Source organism: Anas platyrhynchos, chromosome 23 (genome assembly GCF_047663525.1).
Source record: "Anas platyrhynchos isolate ZD024472 breed Pekin duck chromosome 23, IASCAAS_PekinDuck_T2T, whole genome shotgun sequence".
Classification (NCBI taxonomy): domain Eukaryota; kingdom Metazoa; phylum Chordata; class Aves; order Anseriformes; family Anatidae; genus Anas; species Anas platyrhynchos.
This window is the reverse complement of record NC_092609.1, coordinates 4,633,017-4,654,108: the sequence shown is the minus strand read 5'-3', so window position 1 is coordinate 4,654,108 and position 21,092 is coordinate 4,633,017. Positions and strand designations below refer to the sequence as shown.

Sequence of the window (21,092 nt, the reverse complement as noted above, 5' to 3'; positions counted from 1 at the left end):
CCCGCACAGGGCCCGTTGCTAAGGCCAGGCCCCGTTGCTAGGGGCGTGGCCTCACACACGGGGGGCGTGGCCAGTTGCTAGGGGCGTGGCCTCGAGCTCCAGGGCGTGTCCGGGCACTGAGGGCGGGGCTCGTTGCCCCGGGCAACTCCCGCCCTGCGGCCACTTCCGCCGCGCCGCCGCTTCCGCTTCCGCCGCCGCCTCCGGAAGTGCCGGGTGCCGCCGCCGTCGCCGCCGCCATGGCCTCAAGGTTACTGCGGGTGAGCGCGGCCCTGCGCCTCCTGCCCGCCGCCACCGCCCGCGCAGCGCCCGTCCGGCACCTCGCCGCGCCCGGTGAGCGGGGACGGGGCGGGAACCGGGCAGGGAACGGGAACCGGGAACGGGAACCGGGTGTGGGGGCGGGGGGCGGGGGGGAGGCTGCGGGCTCCCGGTCTGACGGCGCCCCCCATCCCGCAGGAGGCCTCGCCAGCGACCAGGAGCAGGCGACGGGGCTGGAGCGGAAAGTGCTGGAGGCCATGAACAAGGGGCTGGTGAGCGGGGGGCGGGGCGGGACCGGGACCGGGGGGGGGGGGGACGGGGAAGGAGCGGGGGGGGCGCGCGGGGAGGGATCAGAGCGGGGGGGGCACCGTGAGGAGGGGTGGGGGAGGGGGGCGGAGTGCCTGGGGGGGGGCTCAAGGGCTGGGGGCTCACCCTTTGTGCCCCTCCCCCCTCTTTCTGTCCCCTCCCCCCTCTTTGTGCCCCCCCCATCTCTGTGTGCCCCCCCCCCCAGGACCCCTACAGCATGTTCCGGCCCAAACGCTACGCGGGGACCAAGGAGGACCCCAACCTCGTGCCCTCCATCGGCGACAAGCGCATTGTGGGCTGCGTCTGTAAGCACCCCCCCCTTCCTCACCCCCCCTCCTCACCCCCCCCTTCCTCACCCCCTTGCCCCCCCCCCTTTCCTCGTGCCCTTGTCGCTGTCCCTCTGTCCCTGTCCATCCGTCCCAGCTGCTTTCTGTCCCCCCCTCCAGGTGAAGAGGACAACAGCTGCGTCATCTGGTTCTGGCTGCACAAGGGGGAGGCTCAGCGCTGCCCCTCCTGCGGCGCCCACTACAAGCTGATCCCCCATGAGCTGCCCCACTGAGGGACCGGCCCGGGGGGGGGCCGCACCGGACCCGCCTCAGCACCCTGAGGACCCCCCCCCAGCACCCATCTGGAGTTTTCGGAGCCGTGCCATGCCGCTGCGGTGCTCGTTGTGTTGTTTTGTGTTCCCCCCTCGTATAAAAACGAGTTGTGTGTGGAGACCTGGCCCTGACCGTTTTGTACTGGGGGGGGGGTTGGGGGCAGCACCCATGGGTGCGGTGCGGGAGGGCGCTGCGGGGCGGTGGGGTGGGGGCACTGGGGGGGTGTTGCTCACCCTTGGGTGCTCCCCTTGTGCTGGGGGTGCTGCAGAACGCCCCCCACAGCGAGGGGGATGGCGGGGAGGGCACCCTCGGGTGCTGGTTGCCGGAGAGGTGACATTTGGGGTTGTGGGGGGGTGACAGCGCCGTGTCACTGTCCCCAAACTCCCAGGAACGTGTCCCTGCAGCTGTTATTTCACCAGGGGGGGCTGCCAGGGGGGGTCCCCATGGCCCCGGTGCCCCCCCTGCCCTTGGCCCTGGGAGCGGGGCCCTCCCCGGCCATGGGTTTGGGCCCCGAGGGTGCGGGTGGTGGAGGCCCAGGGGCTCCCAGGCTCCCCCCAGACGCTGTGCTCCCTGCCCGTGACGTCACGCGCGCCGCCGCTGACGTCACGTTGCTTTGACGCAGCGCGGCGCCGCCCCCTCCAATGGGAGCCGCCGCCGGGCGTGATTGACAGCGGGGAGGAGGGCGGGACGAGCGGGGCGGTGACGTCACTTAGGGGGCGTGACAGTGGGCGTGGCCTCGCGCTGTGGGGGCGTGGCCTCGGGGCGGCAGAGGGCGCGCGGGGACGCGGCGGGCGGAGCCTCCCCCCCCCCCAATGGCCCCACGTGGGGGAGTGCGGCGGTGACGTCACCCCTGTCGCAGAGGGGCGGGGCCGCGCGCCGGAAGCGGGGCGGGCGGCGCGCGCGGAAGGAAGGGCGGGCGCGGGGCGGGCGGCCAAGATGGCGGACGGCGACAGCGGCAGCGAGCGCGGCGGCAGCGGCAGCGGCAGCGGAGGGGGGGGCGGCGGGGGAGGCTTCGCGGCGCCCCGGGGAGGCGGCGGAGGAGGGAGCGGGGCCGGCGGCGGAGGCGGAGGAGGCGGAGGAGGAGGCGGCGGGGCCGGCCCCGAGCAGGAGACGCAGGAGCTGGCGTCGAAGCGGCTGGACATCCAGAACAAGCGCTTCTACCTGGACGTGAAGCAGAACGCCAAGGGCCGCTTCCTCAAGATCGCCGAGGTGGGCGCGGGGGGCTCCAAGAGCCGCCTGACGCTCTCCATGGCCGTGGCCGCCGAGTTCCGCGATTACCTGGGCGACTTCATCGAGCACTACGCGCAGCTGGGGCCCTCCAGCCCCGAGCAGCTGGCGCAGGCCGCCGGCCCCGGCGGCGACGAGGGGAGCGGGCCCGGGCCGAGGCGGGCCCTGAAGAGCGAGTTCCTGGTGCGGGAGAACCGCAAGTACTACCTGGACCTGAAGGAGAACCAGCGCGGGCGCTTCCTCCGCATCCGCCAGACCGTCAACCGCGGCCCCGGCGGGCCCGGAGGCTTCCCCGGCGGCCCCCCCGGGCTGCAGAGCGGGCAGACCATCGCGCTGCCCGCCCAGGGGCTGATCGAGTTCCGCGACGCCCTGGCCAAGCTGATCGACGACTACGGGGGCGAGGAGGACGAGCTGGGCGGCCCCGGGGGCGGCGGGCCGGGCGGCGGGGGGCTCTACGGGGAGCTGCCCGAGGGCACCTCCATCACCGTGGACTCCAAGCGCTTCTTCTTCGACGTGGGCTGCAACAAGTACGGCGTCTTCCTGCGGGTGAGCGAGGTGAAGCCGTCCTACCGCAACGCCATCACCGTCCCCTACAAGGCCTGGGCCAAGTTCGGCGGCGCCTTCTGCCGCTACGCCGAGGAGATGCGCGACATCCAGGAGCGCCAGCGGGACAAGCTCTACGACCGCCGCGCCGGGCCCCCCGGTCCCGGCAGCGGCAGCGGCGCTGGCGACGACTCCGACGGCGACGACGTGGACGACGACTGAGCCCCCCCGCCGCCAGCGCCCGCCGGCCTCCCCCCTCCTCTTCCCTCCCTGCCCTTCCCCGGACCCCCCTTCCCCTCCTCGCCGCGACGGGGAGAAGGGGGCCCCGAGCCCGCCTCCGAGTCCCCCTCCCTGGCCCCCGGCTCCGCCACCGGCGAGAGGAGAGAGAAACCGGCCCGACCGCAGCCACCGACCGCGTCCCTCCCTCCTCCGCACCACCGGGACGAGCCACCGGCGTGCCCCCGGGGGCGAGCGCCCGGCCCCCCCCTTCCTCCCTTCATCCCCACCCCCCCCCCCCGCCTGCTTCAGCCCGAGGACTCCGCGCTTTTTTGGGGCCGGGGGTGCCCGGATCCTCTCTCCTCTCCCGTCCCGCCCCGACCCCCTCTGTCCGTGTCGGCGTCGTGCCCCCCGCCACCACCGAAACCAGCAGCCCGGCGCCCCCCGGGGAGCCGCCGCACGCCGGCTGGGGGGGAGCGAAGGAGCCAGCGAGCTTTCGGCAGCCAGATGCCACGCGGGGGGGGCCGTCTCTGGACCAACGTCCATTGTCTCTTATTTTTTTCCTCTTTTTTTTCTTTTTTTTTTTTTTTTTCCTCCCCCCTTTGCGGAATCGTTTTGTTTTCTGGGATGCGAACTGCTAAACTCCAGGCGCCTGAACTGGAACCCGTAACTGAGCTAGTGCAAAGCTGGCAGGTTTCTGAAGATAAAGGAACACTTCTGTTCTGATTTATTATTATTTTTTTTGGATTATTATTATTTTCCCCCCCCCCCTTCCCTTCTTTTTAACACGGGGGTTGCAAAGAGAGGTAGGCTAGAGAAAAAAGCAGGCACAAAGCACAAGGCAAGCTCGACGGATCGGCTGCTGCTCGCTGGAGATCTTCCCCTCCTCTCCAAATAAGGTGGGCTCGAGCGAGCGCCGGGTTGGCAGCGGGAAGGCCAGGCAGGATTCCCCGGGCGGCCGCGAGCGGGGCCGCCGCCGTCGGATGAATTTTTCCAAGCCCTGGCTCGGCCGGGAGCCCCGGCGGCCAGGAGGAGCGCCCGGCGCCGCGCGCGGGACTCGGAGGCCTCGGCGGGCACGCGCCCGCGCGACGCCGGCGACCTCAGGTGCAGAAACCCAACCCGTTGGTCTTCGCCCGCGGATTTTTAACACGAACTCGATGCGTTTCCTCAGTACCTCACGCCGTGCGAGCGGCGGGGCCGGCGCCGGCCGGCTCGTTAGCGCGACGCAACCTGTGGGAGCTCCGACCAGCGCTGGGACCGCGCACCCCGGCGGCCGGGGCGTTGGATTTTTATTTTTTTTCTCTTTTTTCTCTCTCTTTTTTTTTTTTTTTTTTTTAACCACCTCGCCGTTTCACCAGAGACTGGCTCCTGCCAACAACTCGTCCAGCTGCTCCGGAATCAAAGTGGGGTCCTTTCAGCGATCACCTCTGTTATTAAATGGATTTTCACTCTCAAATGGTCTTTTTTTTTAGCTGATCGGGTCAGTCCTGCCCCTCCAGAAAGGTATTTTTTTAGCCACGTTATCCTAGTAACTTTGAACTGAATGGGGAGCCCGCTGTTCATTCCAAAGTTTCAGGTATCCTTGTGTGACACCTTCTAGCGTCTCTAGGACTTTTTAATTTTTTCCTCTCACGATTTTTTATTATTTTTTTTCCTCTTTTTGGAAACTGTGCATGCCTGCCCTCTGAGCTGCCTTGTTAATTTATTGTTGCGAACCCTTCTGCTGGCGTCCCCCTCTCCGCGCTCTCTGTTCGCTCCGTATTTATTGGAAGGCGAGGAACGGCCCCACAGCGACTCCCCACGCGGCCGGCCGGGGGGGCACCGGCTCCGTGCCCCACCCCGAGCCACGAGGACGGCCCCACGCAGCCGCCCGCCGCCGCCTCTCGCCGCCCTCCCGTTGTCCGTAGGTCTTTTTAAGGGATTTTTAACGAGAACTTATTATTTTTTTTTTCCTTTTCCTTCCGTTTTCCCCCGTTTTTTAATTCTTCTCCGTCGCAAAGAACTCGGTTTCCTAAAATCCTAACGGGAGCAATAGTATTTCTCGATGTCCGAATCACATCCGTACACTTGTACTGTATTTTGTACTGTAAGGCAGCTGTTTCCAGTAATGTCCTGCTGTATTTACCGATGTGTTTTGTTCACACGCGTTCAGTTCTTTGCCGCGGAGAACGCAGCGCCGCGGGCCGGCGGCGAGGAGGAGGAGGAGGAGGACGAAGGCGGCCCCAGCCCCGGCCCCGCTCGCCGCCCAGGACGCCGGCTCCGCGCGCAGACCAGCATCTCGTCCCCTCGCTTCGGTGGTGATGGACTTTCTGTTGCTCAGCTGCTGTGAGCCAGTTCGGTTCTTGCAAAGATGCAGGCGGTACCTCTCCTTTTGAAGAGGATTATATATATATATATATAAATATATATATTCTTTTTTTTTCTTTTTTTTTTTCTTTTTTTTTTTTTTTTGGCTGAAATCGCAGTAACTAGCCTTACCTTTCTACTCTGTGGTAGCGGCGCGGGCTTCGCGGGCCCGGCTACGCTGTCGATAGCTGCCTAGGAAAACCCGTGGAAGAGGCAAAGAGGCAAAGATCACGTCCGCCAAAAAAAAAAAAAAATGTCCAACCCACTGCCGCAGACGGCGTTCGCTTTGGCAACCAGAAACCTTTCTCCCGCCGGCGCCAGGCCGGCCCAGCGATGTATCTATGTACAGAAACCTTCCGCAGCTCCATTTGACCTTCCAGCACACAGGTGAGAAGAGCAGAGCGCGTCGGGGGAAGAAATCTCGCAGCAAAAAAAAAAAAAAAAAGGAAAAAACAAAACGATTAACAGAAATAAGTTTTTTTTTTTATTTTTATTTTTATAACCCTGCCAGCGGCCGGCGAGAGCGATTTTCGGAGAGGTGGGCGGGCGAGGAGGCGCTCCTCGTTTTGGGCTTCGACGGTCGCTTCGTGCTCCGGGAGCTCAATCCCAAAATCGCCCCCGTGGCGGGCGGGTCGGCCGGTGGCTGTGCGATGTGTGCACCTGGAGGGGTGCGCGCAGGAGGCTGGGGGTTGTTTCTTTTTTCGGTTTGGATTCGGTAGAAAACGGGCAAAACGTTGTTTGTGTTTTTATTTTAATGTTTTATGCCGGAAGGGGGAAATCCCAAATGGTTGGAGCTTCCAGATTTCTGTTGCCCCAGAAGGGACGGTTTGAGAGCGCAACTCTATCAGAGCATCTGCTGTACAAAAGGCAATGTAAATCTTGTATAGCACCCCAAAAAAAACTTCGTGTAAATACCCGAGACGTCTGGGCCGATCGCCCGGAGCCCGAGGCGGCCGCAGAGGGGTCCCCGCGGGGATCACCCCCAAAAAAAACACAAAACAAACCCAACCCCGCGGCTCCACTACAGTCAAAACTGCTTCAATTTCCCCGCTCCCTCCTGAGAGAAAAGGAAAAACCACGGAGCGTCCCTGCCGTGCTCCTGGCCGGGAGCACGAGGCCGGTGGCCGCCGTCCCCACGCCGAGCGGCCCGCGGGACGACTCGCGAGGACGGAGCTCTCCGGAGAGGGGCGGTTCCTCTGGTTGGCGAAAGCCTCGCCAACTTCTTTTAGAAAAGAAAAGAAAAAAAAAAAGAAAAAAGAAAAAAAAAAAAGAACCGTGAGCGAGTGATGACGGTACTTCAGATGCACAAAGGAATCTCTCAGCAGATATTCGCCCGAGGAGCGCGGCCTCGGCTCGCGCCGCGGGGCCGGGAGCGGTTTCCCATGCGGGGTTCCAACGGGAGCGCCAGGCGTGCCGCGAGGACGAGGCGGCGGGAGGAAGGCTCCCTCCTCCTCCTCCCGGAGCTGGATGTGCTCGGGGTTTGTGTTGCTGGAAGCTCCCGTCCGGCTTCCCAGCTGCTGGGGAGCGGCGCTCGGGAAGGCACCCGCTCGGACGGACGGGAGCGGAGAGCCGGGACAGAGGGTGACAGAGGGCGGTGGGCTCGCAGCCCCCGCCGAGCTCCCCCCGCGCCCGGGGCAGCGCGGTTTCGGGGAGCTGGCGGTGCTGCTGGTGGCCGCGAGGCTCGAGGCCACGTTACCGGCCTCAAAAATGCGCCGGGAGGCACGAGGCCACCAGAAGGGACGACCGCGGGTCTGTCCTGCACGGGGAGCGCTCTCGGCCCCGGCACGCGGTCATCCCGCGCCCGGGGCAGAGCTGAGGAGGTGAAACATCGGCGCGGGGCGAGGCAGAGCCTCGGCGAGAGCTGGAGGCTGAGAGAGAGAAAAAAAGAGAGGCGCCAGGGCCGGGCCTGGCTTCCGCAATATCTGCTGAGAGCCCAAAACGTTCACCCCGAAGTACCTTGACGAAAAGAAGAAAGTTTTATTCCTCTTATTTTTTTAATGAAAGAAAAAAAAAAATAAAAGCAAACCATGCACTTTACGCGGCCCAGCGCGGGGGCTGCCGGCGCCCGGAGGGGCCCCGTCCCCCTCTCCCACGGCAGCGGGGCCGATTCTCATTCCCTTCCTCTGCGGCCGGCGGGGCGGCTTCGGGAGGCGCCGGGGAGCGGCCGGCGGTTGCCGAAGGCAGGTCCTGGATTTACCACTAGCAAAGATGACGCCCGACGTGACGAACTCCTCATGCTAGCGAGCACTCCTTACCGTAGCAGATTTTTGCAAATGGAGTTTTACAGTCTATATTTAAAGAATTGTATGTTTGTAACAAATAAAAAAGTATGCGGAAAAGTGAATGAAAAACCCACCCGGCCCCGGTCTCGCTCTTTTTTTTTTTTTTTTTTTTTTTTGAGGGGGTTGGGGGTCGGTGTGGGGGGCTTCCGATTGCTGTGGGGTCCCCCCCGAATTGCTGTGGGGTCCCTGGTGCTGGGGGAAGCACCTCGAGGGCCACCTCGTCCCCCAGTTGGGCTCTGGGGGCAGCGCAGCCCCTTGTGGGGGGGCCCCCTGAGGCATGGGGACAGCTGGGGTGGGCTGCGGGGGGGGGCACCGCGTGCAGCTGGCGGGCGCAAGTGCGAGAAATCGCCCCCGTCGAGGGAGGGGGAGGGCAGCAAGGCTTTGGTGCAAAGCTCGGTGCATACGTGTGGCACGTGCGGGTGCCCACGGCCGTGTTCCCCCCCCTGTTTTCACCCCCCCCCCCAGCAGCGCTGCAGCCCACACCAGGCCCGCACGCGGTGACGCAGGCGCCGCAGCCCGCGCCGCATTTAGCTCTGCGGCTCCCTGCGGGCGCGGGCTCATCTGAGGACACGGGCGGCAGCCGCCTGCGCACTGCGAGCCGTGGCCGTCGCCGCCACCACCGCACGCAGCCCCTGGGCTCGGGGACCTGGCGTGACCCCATCCCCAGAGCTGGATCCGTGCTGCTGCCTCGGAAAAACGAAGCGGTGGCGCTCCCCCCGGGTGCCAGCTGCTGCGGTGGGGGCCGGGGGAAGGCTGAGGGGGGCTGAGGGGGGCTGCAATGAGCCCCCAGGACAGCTGCGGGGGCTGCAGGCGCCAGTGGCAGTTGTTGCCTGCGGGGCAGGTGCAGGCAGTGGGGTTGGGGGGGGGCAGATCCACTGCTGAACCCCCCCACACAGCCCCAAAATGCTGTGGGTGCATTAATAGGCACGGTGCTTGGTGCTGGGGGGGGTTGGTGGGGAAATGAGGCAGCAGGGGGCCTCTCCTCCTCCTCCTCCCCCCCAGCCCACACTGCCCTACCTCTCCTCCAGCGCCTCCTCCCTGGCAGTGTCCGTCCCACGCATCCTGAGGCAGCAGCCGGGGCGCCCCCTGTTGTGAGGGCAGGTTCGGCTCCGCAGCTCCTTCCATGTTTTTTTTTTTAATTTTTTTTTCCATCTCTTTCCATTATTTTTTTTCCTCCCTTGTAGAGTTCACAGCCACGGCCGGCCCGACGCAGAGCTCCTCTGCAAAAGGGCCTCGCGCTGTGCTCCCAACGCAGCTCCCATGGCTTCTGTCCCAATCCCTGCTCACTAAAATCCAAATTTCCCCCCCAAAATTCCCCTCCCCGCCTCTCGGTGTGTGCCCGGAGCTCGGCCGTTACCTGCAGCCTTCCCCCCCGAGCCCCTGGGCGAAAAGCTGCCCCTCAGCCCCCCGGCCCCAAACCGAAACCTGCACCGAGGGGGGGGACCGGGGCCACCCCAGCCCCTCCGCGCTCCCCTTTAGGGCATCAGCGGCCTTTATTGGGGGAATTTCCTGCGAAAATAATAAAAAAACACCACACAAGGGCGCCCCCTCGGCGTCCCGGGGGTGAATTCCCCTCAGGCCGGGCTGGGAGCCGCGGCCTCTCCTCAGGGGGGCGGCGCTGGGGCCCCGCAGGGGGACGGGCGGGCGGGCGGACAGACGACGGCCTCGGGGCCTGGATCACAACCGGGAGCCCTCCCGAGGCCGCCCCCGGTGCCCGGTTCCCGTCCCCGGTTCCCCTCAGGGCCCCGCAGCCGCCCCCTCCCCCCCTCGCCTCACAAACAAACAACCCGGGGGGCGGGGAGAGAGAATGGGCGGGAAAGCCTCTTCTCGCCTCCCATTGGCTCCGCCGCCTGTCTATCATCTCAACCCCGCCTCCCTCAGCGCGATCCTCTCTTTCTATTGGCTTTCCGCCGCGTCACTCATCCGCGCCGCCCCCTCCCCTCGGCCCTGCGTGCCGTGTGCAAAGCCAAAAAAAAAAACCCCACCGGCCGTTAAACGGGCCGAGGGGCGGGGCCAGCGGAGGGAGCTGGAGAGGGGGGGGGGTAGCAAGAAGCCGCTCGCCGATTGGTCCGAGCGGGCCGTTCGAATAAGCACGGCGCGCCGTGATTGGCTGCGGGGTCTCGGCGGCGGGCGTCGCGCTCGGGCGGGTCATTGTCTGGCGGCTCCTGAGGCGGCTCCAGCGCGGACTCGGGCGGCGGCACCATGGTGAGGGGCGGCGGCGGCCGCCGGGCTCGGCCCCCTCTGGAGGGACCCGGGGAGGCTCCGGGGGGGGCCCGGTGGGACCGGGGGTGGCGGGGGGGGGACCGGGGAGGAGCCGCAGGGGGACCGGCGGCGGGGCCGGGCCCTGTGGGGGGGGGCCAGGCCCTGTCAGGAGGCCCCGGGCTCTGTCACGGCCTCAGGGCCCCGCCCCCGCTGCCGCTCGCACCCCCCCGGTCCGCTCCCGGTTGGAGTCGCGGGGACACCGGCCCGGCAGCGGCCTGCCCCGCGGGCCCGTACGGGCTCCTGGCCGCTCCCTGCCCGCCGCGGCCCCGTGAAGAGGCCCCGCGCGGTGCCCCCGGGCTGCGTCACACCGGGGGGAGACCCGCGCGGCCCCGGCCCTGCCGCCCCCGGTGGTTGCCGGGCTTTGGGCTCCTTCGTCCTCCGCGGGGGCTTCCTGAGGGGGGGATTTGGGGAAGGAACCGGGGGTCTGACCCCCTGCGGCACCCGGAACTTGGGGGGCAGGCCCCGCTTGCGCCGCTCCCGGTGCTTGTTTACACCCCGCGGGGCCGTGCTGCCGGGTTTACAGCCGAATTTTCTGATTTTGTCTCTTCCCGGAGCACACGCAGGGGTGGCAGCTCCGGGCTGGAGGTCGCCGCGTTTGTTTTTTTTTTTCCTCCCTTTTCTCCTCGCGGTGCCGGGGTCTGTAACTTGGAGCGAGCGGCTTAGGCTAGGAGGAGCCTGCGCTGGCTGAGGTGGAAGTGCCGGGTGAAATTATGCAACCTTCGCCTCGCTGCGTTGCTGGGCGCCCTGGAACTGGCGGCTGTAGATGAAAAACTTGTTTTTTTGTTTTTTTAGCAAGTTTGGGTAGGGGAACGCGCTCTGAGAGCAGCTCACTGTGGTGTCAGCAGGGAGAGCTGCGGGGCCGGGTGTCCCCCCCCCCGGTGCTGTCAGTAAATATTGCCAGTAAACAGCTGCCAAAGTTTGTTTTTCTCCTTGAAAACGCAAATGTGGAGGCACACGTTTGTAGAAGTGATGGAAGCAGCTCGCTGCTGCCTCGGAAACAGAGCGAGGTGTGCGGGGGCTCCCAGCAAGCAGCTCCTCATGGTGACAGGGACCTGTGCACCCTGCTCGCTGGGGCCAGGGCTGGGCCTGGATTGAACAGGCCCTGACTCCTCTGGAGGGAAAGGCAGTGGTGAGAGATTTAATTAAACTGGTTCTCTGCTAGTAAACTAGCAGAACTGCGTTTCTCTGTCTTGCTCCTGTGCTGGGTTATGAGTGCTGCAGCCTGCTGCAGAGCTTTGCCTCAGGAAAACACCAGGGTTCAGGGATGTCGATGGCCAGCGTGTTGTCCCCGGATGGGTAGGGGCTGACAGCTCGGCCTCTGGCCACACAGCTTTCTCTTGGGGGTGGAAAACCAGGTTTGTGTGGGGTGAGAGACTTGAGTGAGAACTGAATGCACCACAGCTGTTAATTCCTGGGAGTTTTTGGTCAGTGCGTGCCGGGCAGCTTAACCTGCCAGCCTCTCCCAGCCTCGCTTCCCAAGCGGAGGAAGAAATCCCCGGGCTGAGGAGGAAGGCTGGGACGAGCTGCGGTGAGGGGCTTCTCCTTCCCGGGATGGGGACAGCTCGGGACTCCCGGCCCCTGGTGTCTGACCCCTTCCTCTTTGCTCGAATATGGAGCGAGCAGGAAGCTGCCAGCTGGGGGACCCGAGAGGGAAGTCACAAAGCTGGCCAATAACAGCTCGTGGTGCGAGCACCCAGTGCTCTGTGCCAAAGCTGCCTCGCCAGGAAAGAGAAGCCCGGCTGCAAATAGCCCTCCCTGACTCTTTGGCCCTGAACTTGGAGGCTTTGCACCGACGCGAGGAGCTCCGCTTCCTGCTCGGGGATCCTCAAGTGTGGCGCCTCACAAAGCTTCTCACGGGTCTCCCCGAGCTCCCTGGGTGTAAGGGATCTCACCCTCACTGCTGTCCCAAAGGAACTGGGGCCAGCCAATCCCCCCTGTTGAGGTGCCGGCTGCCGAAGAGCCGCGCTCTTCCCAGGTGCCAGCCTTCCCCGCGTGCCACCCTCGTGCTTCACACTGCAGGAAGCTGGCCCCAGCTCCGTCACCTCACCCAGCACCGCTCCGCTTCCAGCTTCGACACCTTCCCGTGCAGCTCGGGGCCTAAAGGAGCTGCTCGGACACTGTCCGTGCTGCGCAGGGACACGGGCCTTGGGTGTGCTGCACAGCGAAGCCTTTCCCGCGGTGAGGCAGCGCCTTGCTCTGGGGATTAGCTCAGCTGGCGGTGCCTTCGTCTCCTGGGGAGCTCCAGATCCTGTGGCTGCTGCTGGCAGAGCAGGAGGGGCGGCTGCTGGCTGGCTGCTCCCATCCCCTTTGCACTGGGATGGTGTCGGGGTCAGGACAGCCCGGCCTGCCCGCACCTTAGGTAAAAATTGCCCCTCCTGCACCCCTCGCAGCCTCCAGCAGGCTCTTCCTGTCAGAATTAATGACTTCAGGCTTTAATTAGCGCCTCGCTCCCATGATCCCTTTTAGGTGGATGTGAGAGAGCCACCTACACATGGCAGCTTCCTCCTCACCCCCCTGTGGCTCCCAGAGCTGCACGCGGGGCTTTGCGGGACGCTGGTGGCAGGGAAAGGGAGCGCCCTGGAAACCCGCGGTGCTGCCCCACGGATCCTGGCGTTCAGAAGGGGAGCTGCTGGGTGCCTGCAGGAGCCAACCCCACACCCAGATTCCTCCCAGCTGCTGCACGACACCTCCTGCTCTCCGCTGGTTTTCCCCCGTTTGCCGCCTTCTGGAAAATAATGGAAATAGTGGGAACAGGAAACGTAAAAATTCCGCTCGCCTTGTAGCGGAAACGCGCCTGGGGCTGCTCTGAAGGCAGCAGGCCTGGCAGCAAGCACCAAAAATTATCACGGGGGTAGGGGGGCGAGAACCGAGGTGGCTTCGTCGGAGGGGCAGGACTAACGAGGGCTCTGTCTCCGCAGGCTGGAGGTAAAGCTGGCAAGGACAGCGGCAAGGCCAAGGCCAAGGCGGTGTCCCGCTCCCAGAGAGCCGGGCTGCAGGTAACGGGCGGCTGCCTCGCCTTCCCGGGCTGTAAAACATCGCGGAGGTAACAAAACCTCCTGCTCCTGAGGGGTGGGGTGCCACTGCCTTCTTTGGTTCCCCTTGTTTTAGCAAAACAATCATGGGGAATAAAGGGGAAGGGGCAATGTTGCTCCTGGCTCTCAGCGGGAAGGATCCGTCCCGGGGCTGGCCTGAAGGCTGCGGGCATGGCTTGGGGGCTGTGGGGCTCTGCAGCGAGTGCATGGGGGGGCTCTGAGGTGCCCAGTGCTCACCCCGTCTGCGTTGCTTCCTCTGCAGTTCCCGGTGGGCCGCATCCACAGGCACTTGAAGACCCGCACTACGAGCCACGGGCGAGTGGGAGCCACCGCGGCCGTGTACAGCGCCGCCATCCTCGAGTACCTCACCGCCGAGGTGAGGCGTGGCGCGAGCAGCGGCCCAGGAAGGCGGCTGGCCCCAAACTCTTGGGTTTTGCTCTGGTTTTATTCCCCATTGATTCTTTTGTCCAGTTGGTTTTAGCGTTGGGAAGGCCACTTGGGTTTCTGGTGGGTTTATAAAAAGGGAGGCTGTGGGGGGAAGGAAAAAGGGAATTTGGGGAGGTGCTCACGGCGCCGCGGGTCTCTCGCCAGGTGCTGGAGCTGGCAGGCAACGCTTCGAAGGACCTGAAGGTGAAGCGCATCACTCCCCGTCACTTGCAGCTCGCCATCCGCGGCGACGAAGAGCTGGACTCCCTCATCAAAGCCACCATCGCTGGGGGAGGTGAGTGGGGCCGCGCGGAGAGGCAGGAGGGTGATTTTGGGTGGAATTCAGCCTGATTAGCGAGCGAGGTCGCCCGTCACTGCGGATTCCAGCCCGGAGCAGCGCTGAGGCTGGCAGATCTCTGGCAGGGCGGGAGGGAGGCTGGAATTCCCAGCAGCCGAGCACGTGGCGGTGCCCGCGGAGCGCTGACGCCTCCTTCTCCCCGCAGGCGTCATCCCCCACATCCACAAGTCTCTGATCGGGAAGAAGGGACAGCAGAAAACCGCGTAAAGGAGTCGAACCCAGCCCGCGTCCTCCCTGTCGTTGTACTGTAACCGGGACAGAAGAAAGCCGGGGATATGTGGAATTTTTTTAAGGCATAGTTCGATGGCAGAGCATAGACAATTGACCGTAGGACAGGAGCAAACATTTGTATGGTCTTTAGGTTCCAAGTTTTGTTTTTTTTTTTTGACAAAAAGTTACCTTGTCACGTGGCAGCGATTCGTGTGTTGATTGGCTAGGTTTCTCCCGTGTGTTTTATACAAAAATGGAACGGATAAACCATTTTTTACAAAAACCCGCTGTCGGCCTGTGGTGTTGGGGGCCCGGAGGGGGGGTTTAGGTGGGGCTGTTTCTGCAGGAGATAACCCCGCACCCCCACAGCGTTATCTCGCAGCTGGAGGAAGGCGCTGAGGAGTGGGACGTGGGGCCAAGTCCTGCCGGGAACCACCCGGGGCTCCCCCCGCATCCCCAGAGGTAAGGGGCAGTGGGGTCAAGTCCCAAAAAGGGGCAGCATCCCCAAAAATTGCTATGGCCTCCCCCCCACATGGCCTTCACATCCACCAAGCTCCCGGCCTCCTCTTGGGGCCTCCCGTACCCCAAAAACCACGGTGCTGGCAGCCCCCAGCCCCTTGTGCACCCCAAAACTTTGGGTCCTGGGCACCCCATACCCCTGTGCCCCCAAATTTGCCCCCTCCACTGGGGCCTCCCCTGGCACCGGGGCCTCCAGGGGCCCCCACAGGCCCTGGGCGGAGGTCTGGGTGTGGTGTGCTCCCACCCCAAATGCAAATAGGGCCGGCCCTGCCCCTATGCAAATAGGGGGGGGGCAAAGGGGCTCCACCCACAGCCCCTGCAGCTGGTGGGGTGGGGCGAGAACTGGCCTGGGGTGTCTGTCTGTCCTAAATTCAGGGGGCTGGGGTGGCTGTCTGTCCTAAATGTGTGGGTTCAGGGCGTCTGTCTGTCCTAAGTGTGTGGGTTTAGGGAGTCTGCCCTAAATATGAGGTTTGGGGTGTCCATCTGCCCTAACTACAAGGGCTCCAGGGTGTCTGTCTGTCCTAAATACACAGGTTGTGGTGTCTGTCTGTCCTGAACATGTGGGTTCAGGGTGTCTGTCTGTCTGTCCTACAGCCGTAGGTCCAGGCTGTCCGCCCTAAACATGCGGGTTGGGGGGTGTCTGCTTATCCTACACACGCGGGTTCAGGGCGTCTGTCTGTCCTAAACATGTGGCTTTGAGGTGTCCGTCTGTCCGAGGCACGTGCTCCGAGCTGTCCGTCTGTCCTGGCCGTGCAGGCTCCGAGGTTTGTGTGGCCGGGGTGTGTCCTGGGCAGGTGGCTCGGGGCCGTGCACCTATCTCGGGATCTGTCCTGGGACTTGGGGCGTCCGTCTGTCTGCAGCGGGCGGCCCCGGTGTCCGCCTGTCCTGGGGGGGGTTCCCGCTGTCTGTCTGTCCCCCTCCTGTCCCCGCCCCCAGCGCTGCAACCCCCGCGGCCCCTTGCGTCAGGCCCCGCGGCCCGGCACAAGATGGCGGCGGCGGGAGGCGCCGGGCCTGGGGCGGAGGGAGTGGGGGGGGGAAACCGGGGAAGGGCGGGGGCGGGGCGGGAGGGCGGGGGGCGAGGCCCCGGTGCGGCGGAGGGGCCCTGAGGGGAGGGGGGCGCCGGGGGGGCGCCGCGGGCCGCACAATGGCGGCGCCTGAGGCGCGCAAGATGGCGGCGCCCGGGAGGGGCCGTCCTCGCCGCCCGCCCGCCGCCGCCGCACTGCGCATGCGCGGCCCCGCGCCGCTTCCCTCCTTCGGCGCTCTGCGCATGCGCCCCCCGCGCCTCCCGCCGCCGGGCACAGCGGGCGGGTCCATGAGGCCGCGCGGGGGGGGGGGAGCGCGCCGGGGGGGAGCCGCTCGGTGCCCGCCGCGCTGCGGGGGGAGGGCACGGAGGGGCGCCCCGGTTTTATTACACACCGAGCTAGCGGCTCGCCTCCCCGCGGGCTGCTCGGGGCAACGGCACCGCTGGGGGCAGCGCTCGGCGTTACATAACCCGCCCCCCCCCGCCCGCCCCTCGTGGTCCCGCCTCCCCGCCCCGCGGCGCGGGCTGCGCACGCCATTGGTCGGCGCCACCGGGAGGGGCGGGGCGAGGAGGGTATAAATAGAGGCGGGGCGGCGGGCGCCCTGCTCAGTCCGCCGCGGCCGCCGCAGCTGCTGCTCCCCTCGCTCCGCCCGCCGGCACCGCCCCGCGCTCTGCTCGCCGCCCGCCCGCCTCCCCGCCGCCATGAACGGGCAGCTCAACGGCTTCCACGAGGTGTTCATCGAGGAGGGCACCTTCCTCTTCACCTCCGAGTCCGTGGGCGAGGGGCACCCAGGTGCGGGCCGCGCCGCGCCGGGCCGGGCCGGGCCGAGGCGGGCAGCGCGCAGGCGCGAGGCCGCTTCAGGGAGGGGAGGGGGAGAGGAGGAGGATAAAAGGGGGGGGGGTCTCGCGCGCGCCCGGCTCGGGGAGGGGAGGGGGGAGGCGATGACGCCACCGGGCGCGCGCGCAGTGTCGGGGCGGCGCGCGCCGCATTGCGGGCCCGGCGCGCACGTGGTTCCCGCGTGGGGAGGGCGGGGGGGGGGTGAGAAAAAAAAAAAAGGGGGGGGGGGGAGGTTTTGTGACCCCCCCCGGTACCCATCCCCGGGGTGACGCCGCCCCGGGGGGGCCCGGCCGTGAGTCACCGCCGTGACTAAGCAGCTTCCGGGCTGCCCCGAGCACCGGGCGGACCCCGGTGTGTGCCCCCCCCCCCCCCCCCACCGGGATGTGCCCCCCCCCCCCAGCCTCATTCCGCCTCCACCCCGCTCTTTCGGCATCCCCCCGGGCTGCCCCCCCCCGGTGCCCTCCCTTTGTGCTCTCCGTTTTCGGGCACATGCTCGGGAGCAGCCACGGGAGCTCTGCCCCCCCCTTCCCCCCCCCCACAAATCCTGTTGTCGTTGTTTTCCATCCCACCCCCCCGCAGCCACCCTCGTGCTCCTTCACTCGCCGCGCACCGGAGCTGCCGGGGCCGTCACGTGCCAGCAGCGGGGGCGATGAAGCAAGGCGGGTGCGAGGCACGCGTGCCCCCCCCCCCCCTTATCGCACCGCGGGTGAAGGTCCGGCCCGCTGCCCTTTCACCCCGGGCAGGGGCGAGGGGAGCCTCCTGCAGCCCCCTCCCCGCTGCGGCGCGGCGCTGGCCTCTCCTCCTCTCCTAAATCCGCCCCGAAAGGTCGCCGCCAAGGACGGTGAAGCTGCCTGCTTGCTGTGGGGCCCTTGGGACGCCCTGCAAGGAAAGTGGGGGCTCCTAGCCCCAAATAAAGCATCCTGGGTGCTGGGGGGGGGCTGGACAGCCGCTGGGCACACCTGGGGGCAGCCGCAGGCACCGGAGAACCCATTGAGAGCAGCCCATGGGGCAGGATTAGGGCTGCCAGGGCGGTGCTGCCTGGCCCAGCGGTGCCATTTCCCTCTGGGCAGTGCTGTAGGTGGCTGAACCTAAGCCCTGACCCAAATGTAACTCGAGCTCCGAGGGTTTAATGGGCAAATGCCTGAAATTCCACGCTAATAACCCGCAGCGGGGACAAGGAGAACGCTGTGTTCAGCGGCTTAATGGGAGGCCCGTGCCCAGCTTAGGGTGGTGGAAGCTGCAGCAGGAAGGGCCGCGCCGCGCTGACGGCCCCGTGCCTTCCCCCCAGATAAGATCTGCGACCAGATCAGCGATGCCGTGCTGGACGCGCACCTCAAGCAGGACCCCGACGCCAAGGTGGCCTGCGGTGAGTCAGTGCCCGCCCGGGGAGGCAGCGCGGGGTGGGCAGGGCCGGGGCTGACCTCCCCTCCCCTCCCTTCCTCTTCCTTTCCCCGCAGAAACGGTTGCAAAGACCGGGATGATCCTGCTGGCAGGAGAGATCACCTCCCGAGCTGCCGTGGACTACCAGAAGGTGGTTCGGGACACAATCCGGCACATCGGCTACGACGACTCCTCCAAAGGTGCGTGCTGGGGATGTTCCCTCGCAGCCGGCGGTGCCAACGGCCCCGCTCAAACGTTTTTTTTTTTCCCCTCCCCTCAGGCTTCGACTACAAGACGTGCAACGTGCTGGTGGCCCTGGAGCAGCAGTCCCCGGACATCGCTCAGGGCGTCCACCTGGACCGCAGCGAGGAGGACATTGGGGCCGGTGACCAGGTGAGGCTCGGGGCCGCCTCCCGCCGCCCGCGCTGAGCCGGGGGCGCCGAGCTGGAGCACGCCTCTCCCGCAGGGGCTGATGTTCGGGTACGCCACGGACGAGACGGAGGAGTGCATGCCCCTCACCATCGTGCTGGCCCACAAGCTGAACGCCAAGCTGGCCGAGCTGCGGCGCAACGGCACCCTGCCCTGGCTGCGCCCCGACTCCAAGACGCAGGTCAGGGCCCTACGACGGCCCCGCTGCGGCCGGCCCCGTGGAGCTGCCTCTCTGGGGGACCTTTGGGGCCGCTCTGCATCCCCTGAGGCTCCGGCGTCTCGTGGCAGGTGACGGTTCAGTACATGCAGGACCGCGGCGCTGTCATCCCCATCCGCGTGCACACCATCGTCATCTCGGTGCAGCACGACGAGGAGGTGTGCCTGGACGAGATGCGCGACGCCCTGAAGGAGAAGGTGATCAAGGCCGTGGTGCCGGCCAAGTACCTGGACGACGACACCATCTACCACCTGCAGCCCAGCGGCCGCTTCGTCATCGGCGGCCCCCAGGTACGGCGGCGTCCCGGGGGGGGTCACCTCGCCCCACGCCATCGCGGTGCCGTGCCGGTGACGCCGCTCTTCCCCGCAGGGTGACGCCGGCCTCACCGGCCGCAAGATCATCGTGGACACCTACGGGGGCTGGGGGGCCCACGGCGGCGGCGCCTTCTCCGGGAAGGACTACACCAAGGTGGATCGCTCGGCCGCCTACGCCGCGCGCTGGGTGGCCAAGTCCCTGATCAAGGCCGGGCTGTGCCGCAGGGTGCTGGTGCAGGTGGGTGCCACCACAGCCCCGTGCCCCGTGAAAAGGCTCCTGGTGCTGCCCGGGCCTTGATTCCCGTCCTTTTGTCCCCCCCCCTCAGGTCTCCTACGCCATCGGCGTGTCCCACCCGCTCTCCATCTCCATCTTCCACTACGGCACGTCCCAGAAGAGCGAGCGGGAGCTGCTGGAGATCGTCAAGAAGAACTTCGACCTCCGCCCCGGGGTGATCGTCAGGTAACGCGCGGGCAGCGGGCACTGCAGGGTGGGCGAGGAGGGGGGGGCAGGGCGGGTGGCGTTACACCGAGCGCGCGCGGTCCCCTCCGAGAGCGGCTCCGAGCGGCGCGGCCGCGGGTGCCCGAGCAGAATTGGAGCCGGCCGCCTCGCGGGCACCGCCTCGTGCCGTCGGCGCCGCCTCTTCCGCACCTGGAAAACGGCCGAGGTAAAGGGCCAGGAGCAGCCTTTGGGCTGGGACACGAGCCGCCTCAGCCGGAGGATAAGTGCTTTTTCGGGCGGACCGGGTGCTGCTGAGGGGTAAGTATCCGGCGGCCGCTGAGCGCCGCGCGCTTGCAGCTTCTCCGCCTTGTTGGGGGCGGCCGGGGGAAGCTGCAACCGCCCCGGGGCAGGGGGAGCAGGACAGGGCAGGCGGCGCCCGGCCCCGCAGGCAGGGAGGTGTGAGCGTGGCGGTGCCTGGACCTCTGACTGAGCGCGGGACTTGTATATTCCAGGGATCTGGATCTGAAGAAGCCCATTTATCAGAGGACTGCAGCCTATGGCCACTTTGGTAGGGACAGTTTCCCCTGGGAAGTTCCCAAAAAGCTAAAGTACTAAAAAAAAATAAGTGTTAGGCTTTTTTCCCCACTCCTGTTGGCGTAGGCTACAGAGAAGCTTTCAGGCTCTGGGGGAAAGAGCTCCTCTGCCCTCAGCTCTCCTGTCCTCCCTCTGCTCTCGCCCACCGCTGTCTGTCGCCAGGATTTCGGTTGCGTGGGGACCACACGCGGCCTCGTGCCTCTCCCCGGGCCCCCCCCGGCCCGCGGGGGCGAGCCCCCTGCCCGCCCCACGGCCGCCGTGCCCCCCCCCTCCTTTGGCTTCTTTTTAATCTCGTGACGTCTGAGCTCCGAGACGGTGCCCCCCAAACTCTCGCTGTCCCACGGGGGCTTCCCCGCGCCCCCCAGTCCCGCTGGGACCTCGCTGGTGCTGGTTTTGTTCTTAACCGGATTTTAACCTCTCTGCTCCCACCTCTTTCTCTCTTTCCCTCTCGGAGGACGTACGTGACACGGGGCTGGGGGGGGGGGGACAGGACAGGCGTTAAAGCCAAGCCCACCCCCGTCCCACGTGCGGGTTTGGTACCAGAGGAAATTTTGTCTTTCTTTCCTTTTTTTCCTTTTTCCTTTTCTTTATAAGAAAGCTGAAGTTGAACCCACAACTGCACAACCCCCTCCTCCCGCCCGAGCTCTGCGCTGGGGGGGCTCGGCCGAGCTTTTTTTGGGGGTGGGGGAGGAAATAGGCCCTTCATACTTGAACGTTTTTCTAGTGGTGTATTTATTGTGTGCTGAGGCGCGGGGCGTGAGTACAGAGAAGCCCCCGGGCTCAGACGGCAGCTCTTGATTTTCCTGAAAGCCCCCCCTGCACCCCGACCCCGCCTTTCCCCCACCCCGGGAAGGCCGCTACGGCCTCCGAAACGGGGTGAAAAAGGGGGGGTTTGGGTCGTGCTGGGGGAGATGGATGGGGGCAGGCAGCTTGGGGCGGCTGCCCCCGGGAGCGCGGCGCATTTGGCCGGTGTGGTACAGAGAAGCCGGCTTGTTTACCTGCCCGCCCCGGGGCCCGCGCCCCAGCTCCTGCCTTAGTGGGGTGGGGGTGGGTTGGGGGGGGGCTTTCTCTCTTTTTCTCTCTCTCTTTTTTTTTTTTTTTTTGTTTTTTTTTTTCCTCTCTTCATATTTTTTCTGGAGGTTTTATTACATTTGTTTCAATTTCACCGATTCCAAAAAAGAACACGAAAAACCGACTCAATAAAACTGCTAGGTTCTACCTCCCTGCCTCAGCCTCTGCCTGCGGGGGTGGGGGGGGGAATGGAAAAAAGCGTGCAAAA

The 21,092-nt window shown here is 65.8% G+C and overlaps 5 protein-coding genes across 6 annotated transcripts in view; all 5 read left to right on the top strand.

Annotated features, from left to right (window-relative positions):
• The first annotated feature begins 170 nt into the window (after positions 1–170).
• On the top strand, positions 171–1,278 carry COX5B (cytochrome c oxidase subunit 5B). The gene is made up of 4 exons (XM_038166825.2): positions 171–330; positions 454–527; positions 767–866; positions 1,008–1,278. The coding sequence occupies exons 1-4, from the start codon at positions 237–239 to the stop codon at positions 1,118–1,120; spliced, it is 381 nt and encodes a 126-aa protein (XP_038022753.2). The 5' UTR covers positions 171–236; the 3' UTR covers positions 1,121–1,278.
• An 803-nt stretch (positions 1,279–2,081) lies between these two features.
• PURB (purine rich element binding protein B) lies at positions 2,082–5,950 on the top strand. Its single transcript, XM_038166822.2, has one exon. The coding sequence runs from the start codon at positions 2,097–2,099 to the stop codon at positions 3,150–3,152; it is 1,056 nt and encodes a 351-aa protein (XP_038022750.1). The 5' UTR covers positions 2,082–2,096; the 3' UTR covers positions 3,153–5,950.
• Positions 2,082–21,092, top strand: part of MRPS24 (mitochondrial ribosomal protein S24) — a 50,717-nt gene continuing 31,706 nt past the window's right edge. For both annotated transcript variants that reach the window (XM_072027229.1, XM_072027228.1), the window contains exon 1: positions 2,082–2,103. In XM_072027229.1, coding sequence (XP_071883330.1) covers positions 2,097–2,103 — 7 coding nt within the window. In that variant the 5' untranslated portion in view covers positions 2,082–2,096. The remainder of the gene's footprint in view (positions 2,104–21,092) is intronic.
• Positions 9,826–14,345, top strand: H2AZ2 (H2A.Z variant histone 2). The gene is made up of 5 exons (XM_038166823.2): positions 9,826–9,979; positions 12,955–13,032; positions 13,331–13,444; positions 13,660–13,789; positions 13,998–14,345. The coding sequence occupies exons 1-5, from the start codon at positions 9,977–9,979 to the stop codon at positions 14,057–14,059; spliced, it is 387 nt and encodes a 128-aa protein (XP_038022751.1). The 5' UTR covers positions 9,826–9,976; the 3' UTR covers positions 14,060–14,345.
• On the top strand, positions 16,190–21,031 carry MAT2A (methionine adenosyltransferase 2A). The gene is made up of 9 exons (XM_038166821.2): positions 16,190–16,395; positions 17,729–17,806; positions 17,898–18,020; positions 18,101–18,213; positions 18,287–18,430; positions 18,538–18,756; positions 18,836–19,018; positions 19,107–19,240; positions 19,732–21,031. The coding sequence occupies exons 1-9, from the start codon at positions 16,305–16,307 to the stop codon at positions 19,832–19,834; spliced, it is 1,188 nt and encodes a 395-aa protein (XP_038022749.1). The 5' UTR covers positions 16,190–16,304; the 3' UTR covers positions 19,835–21,031.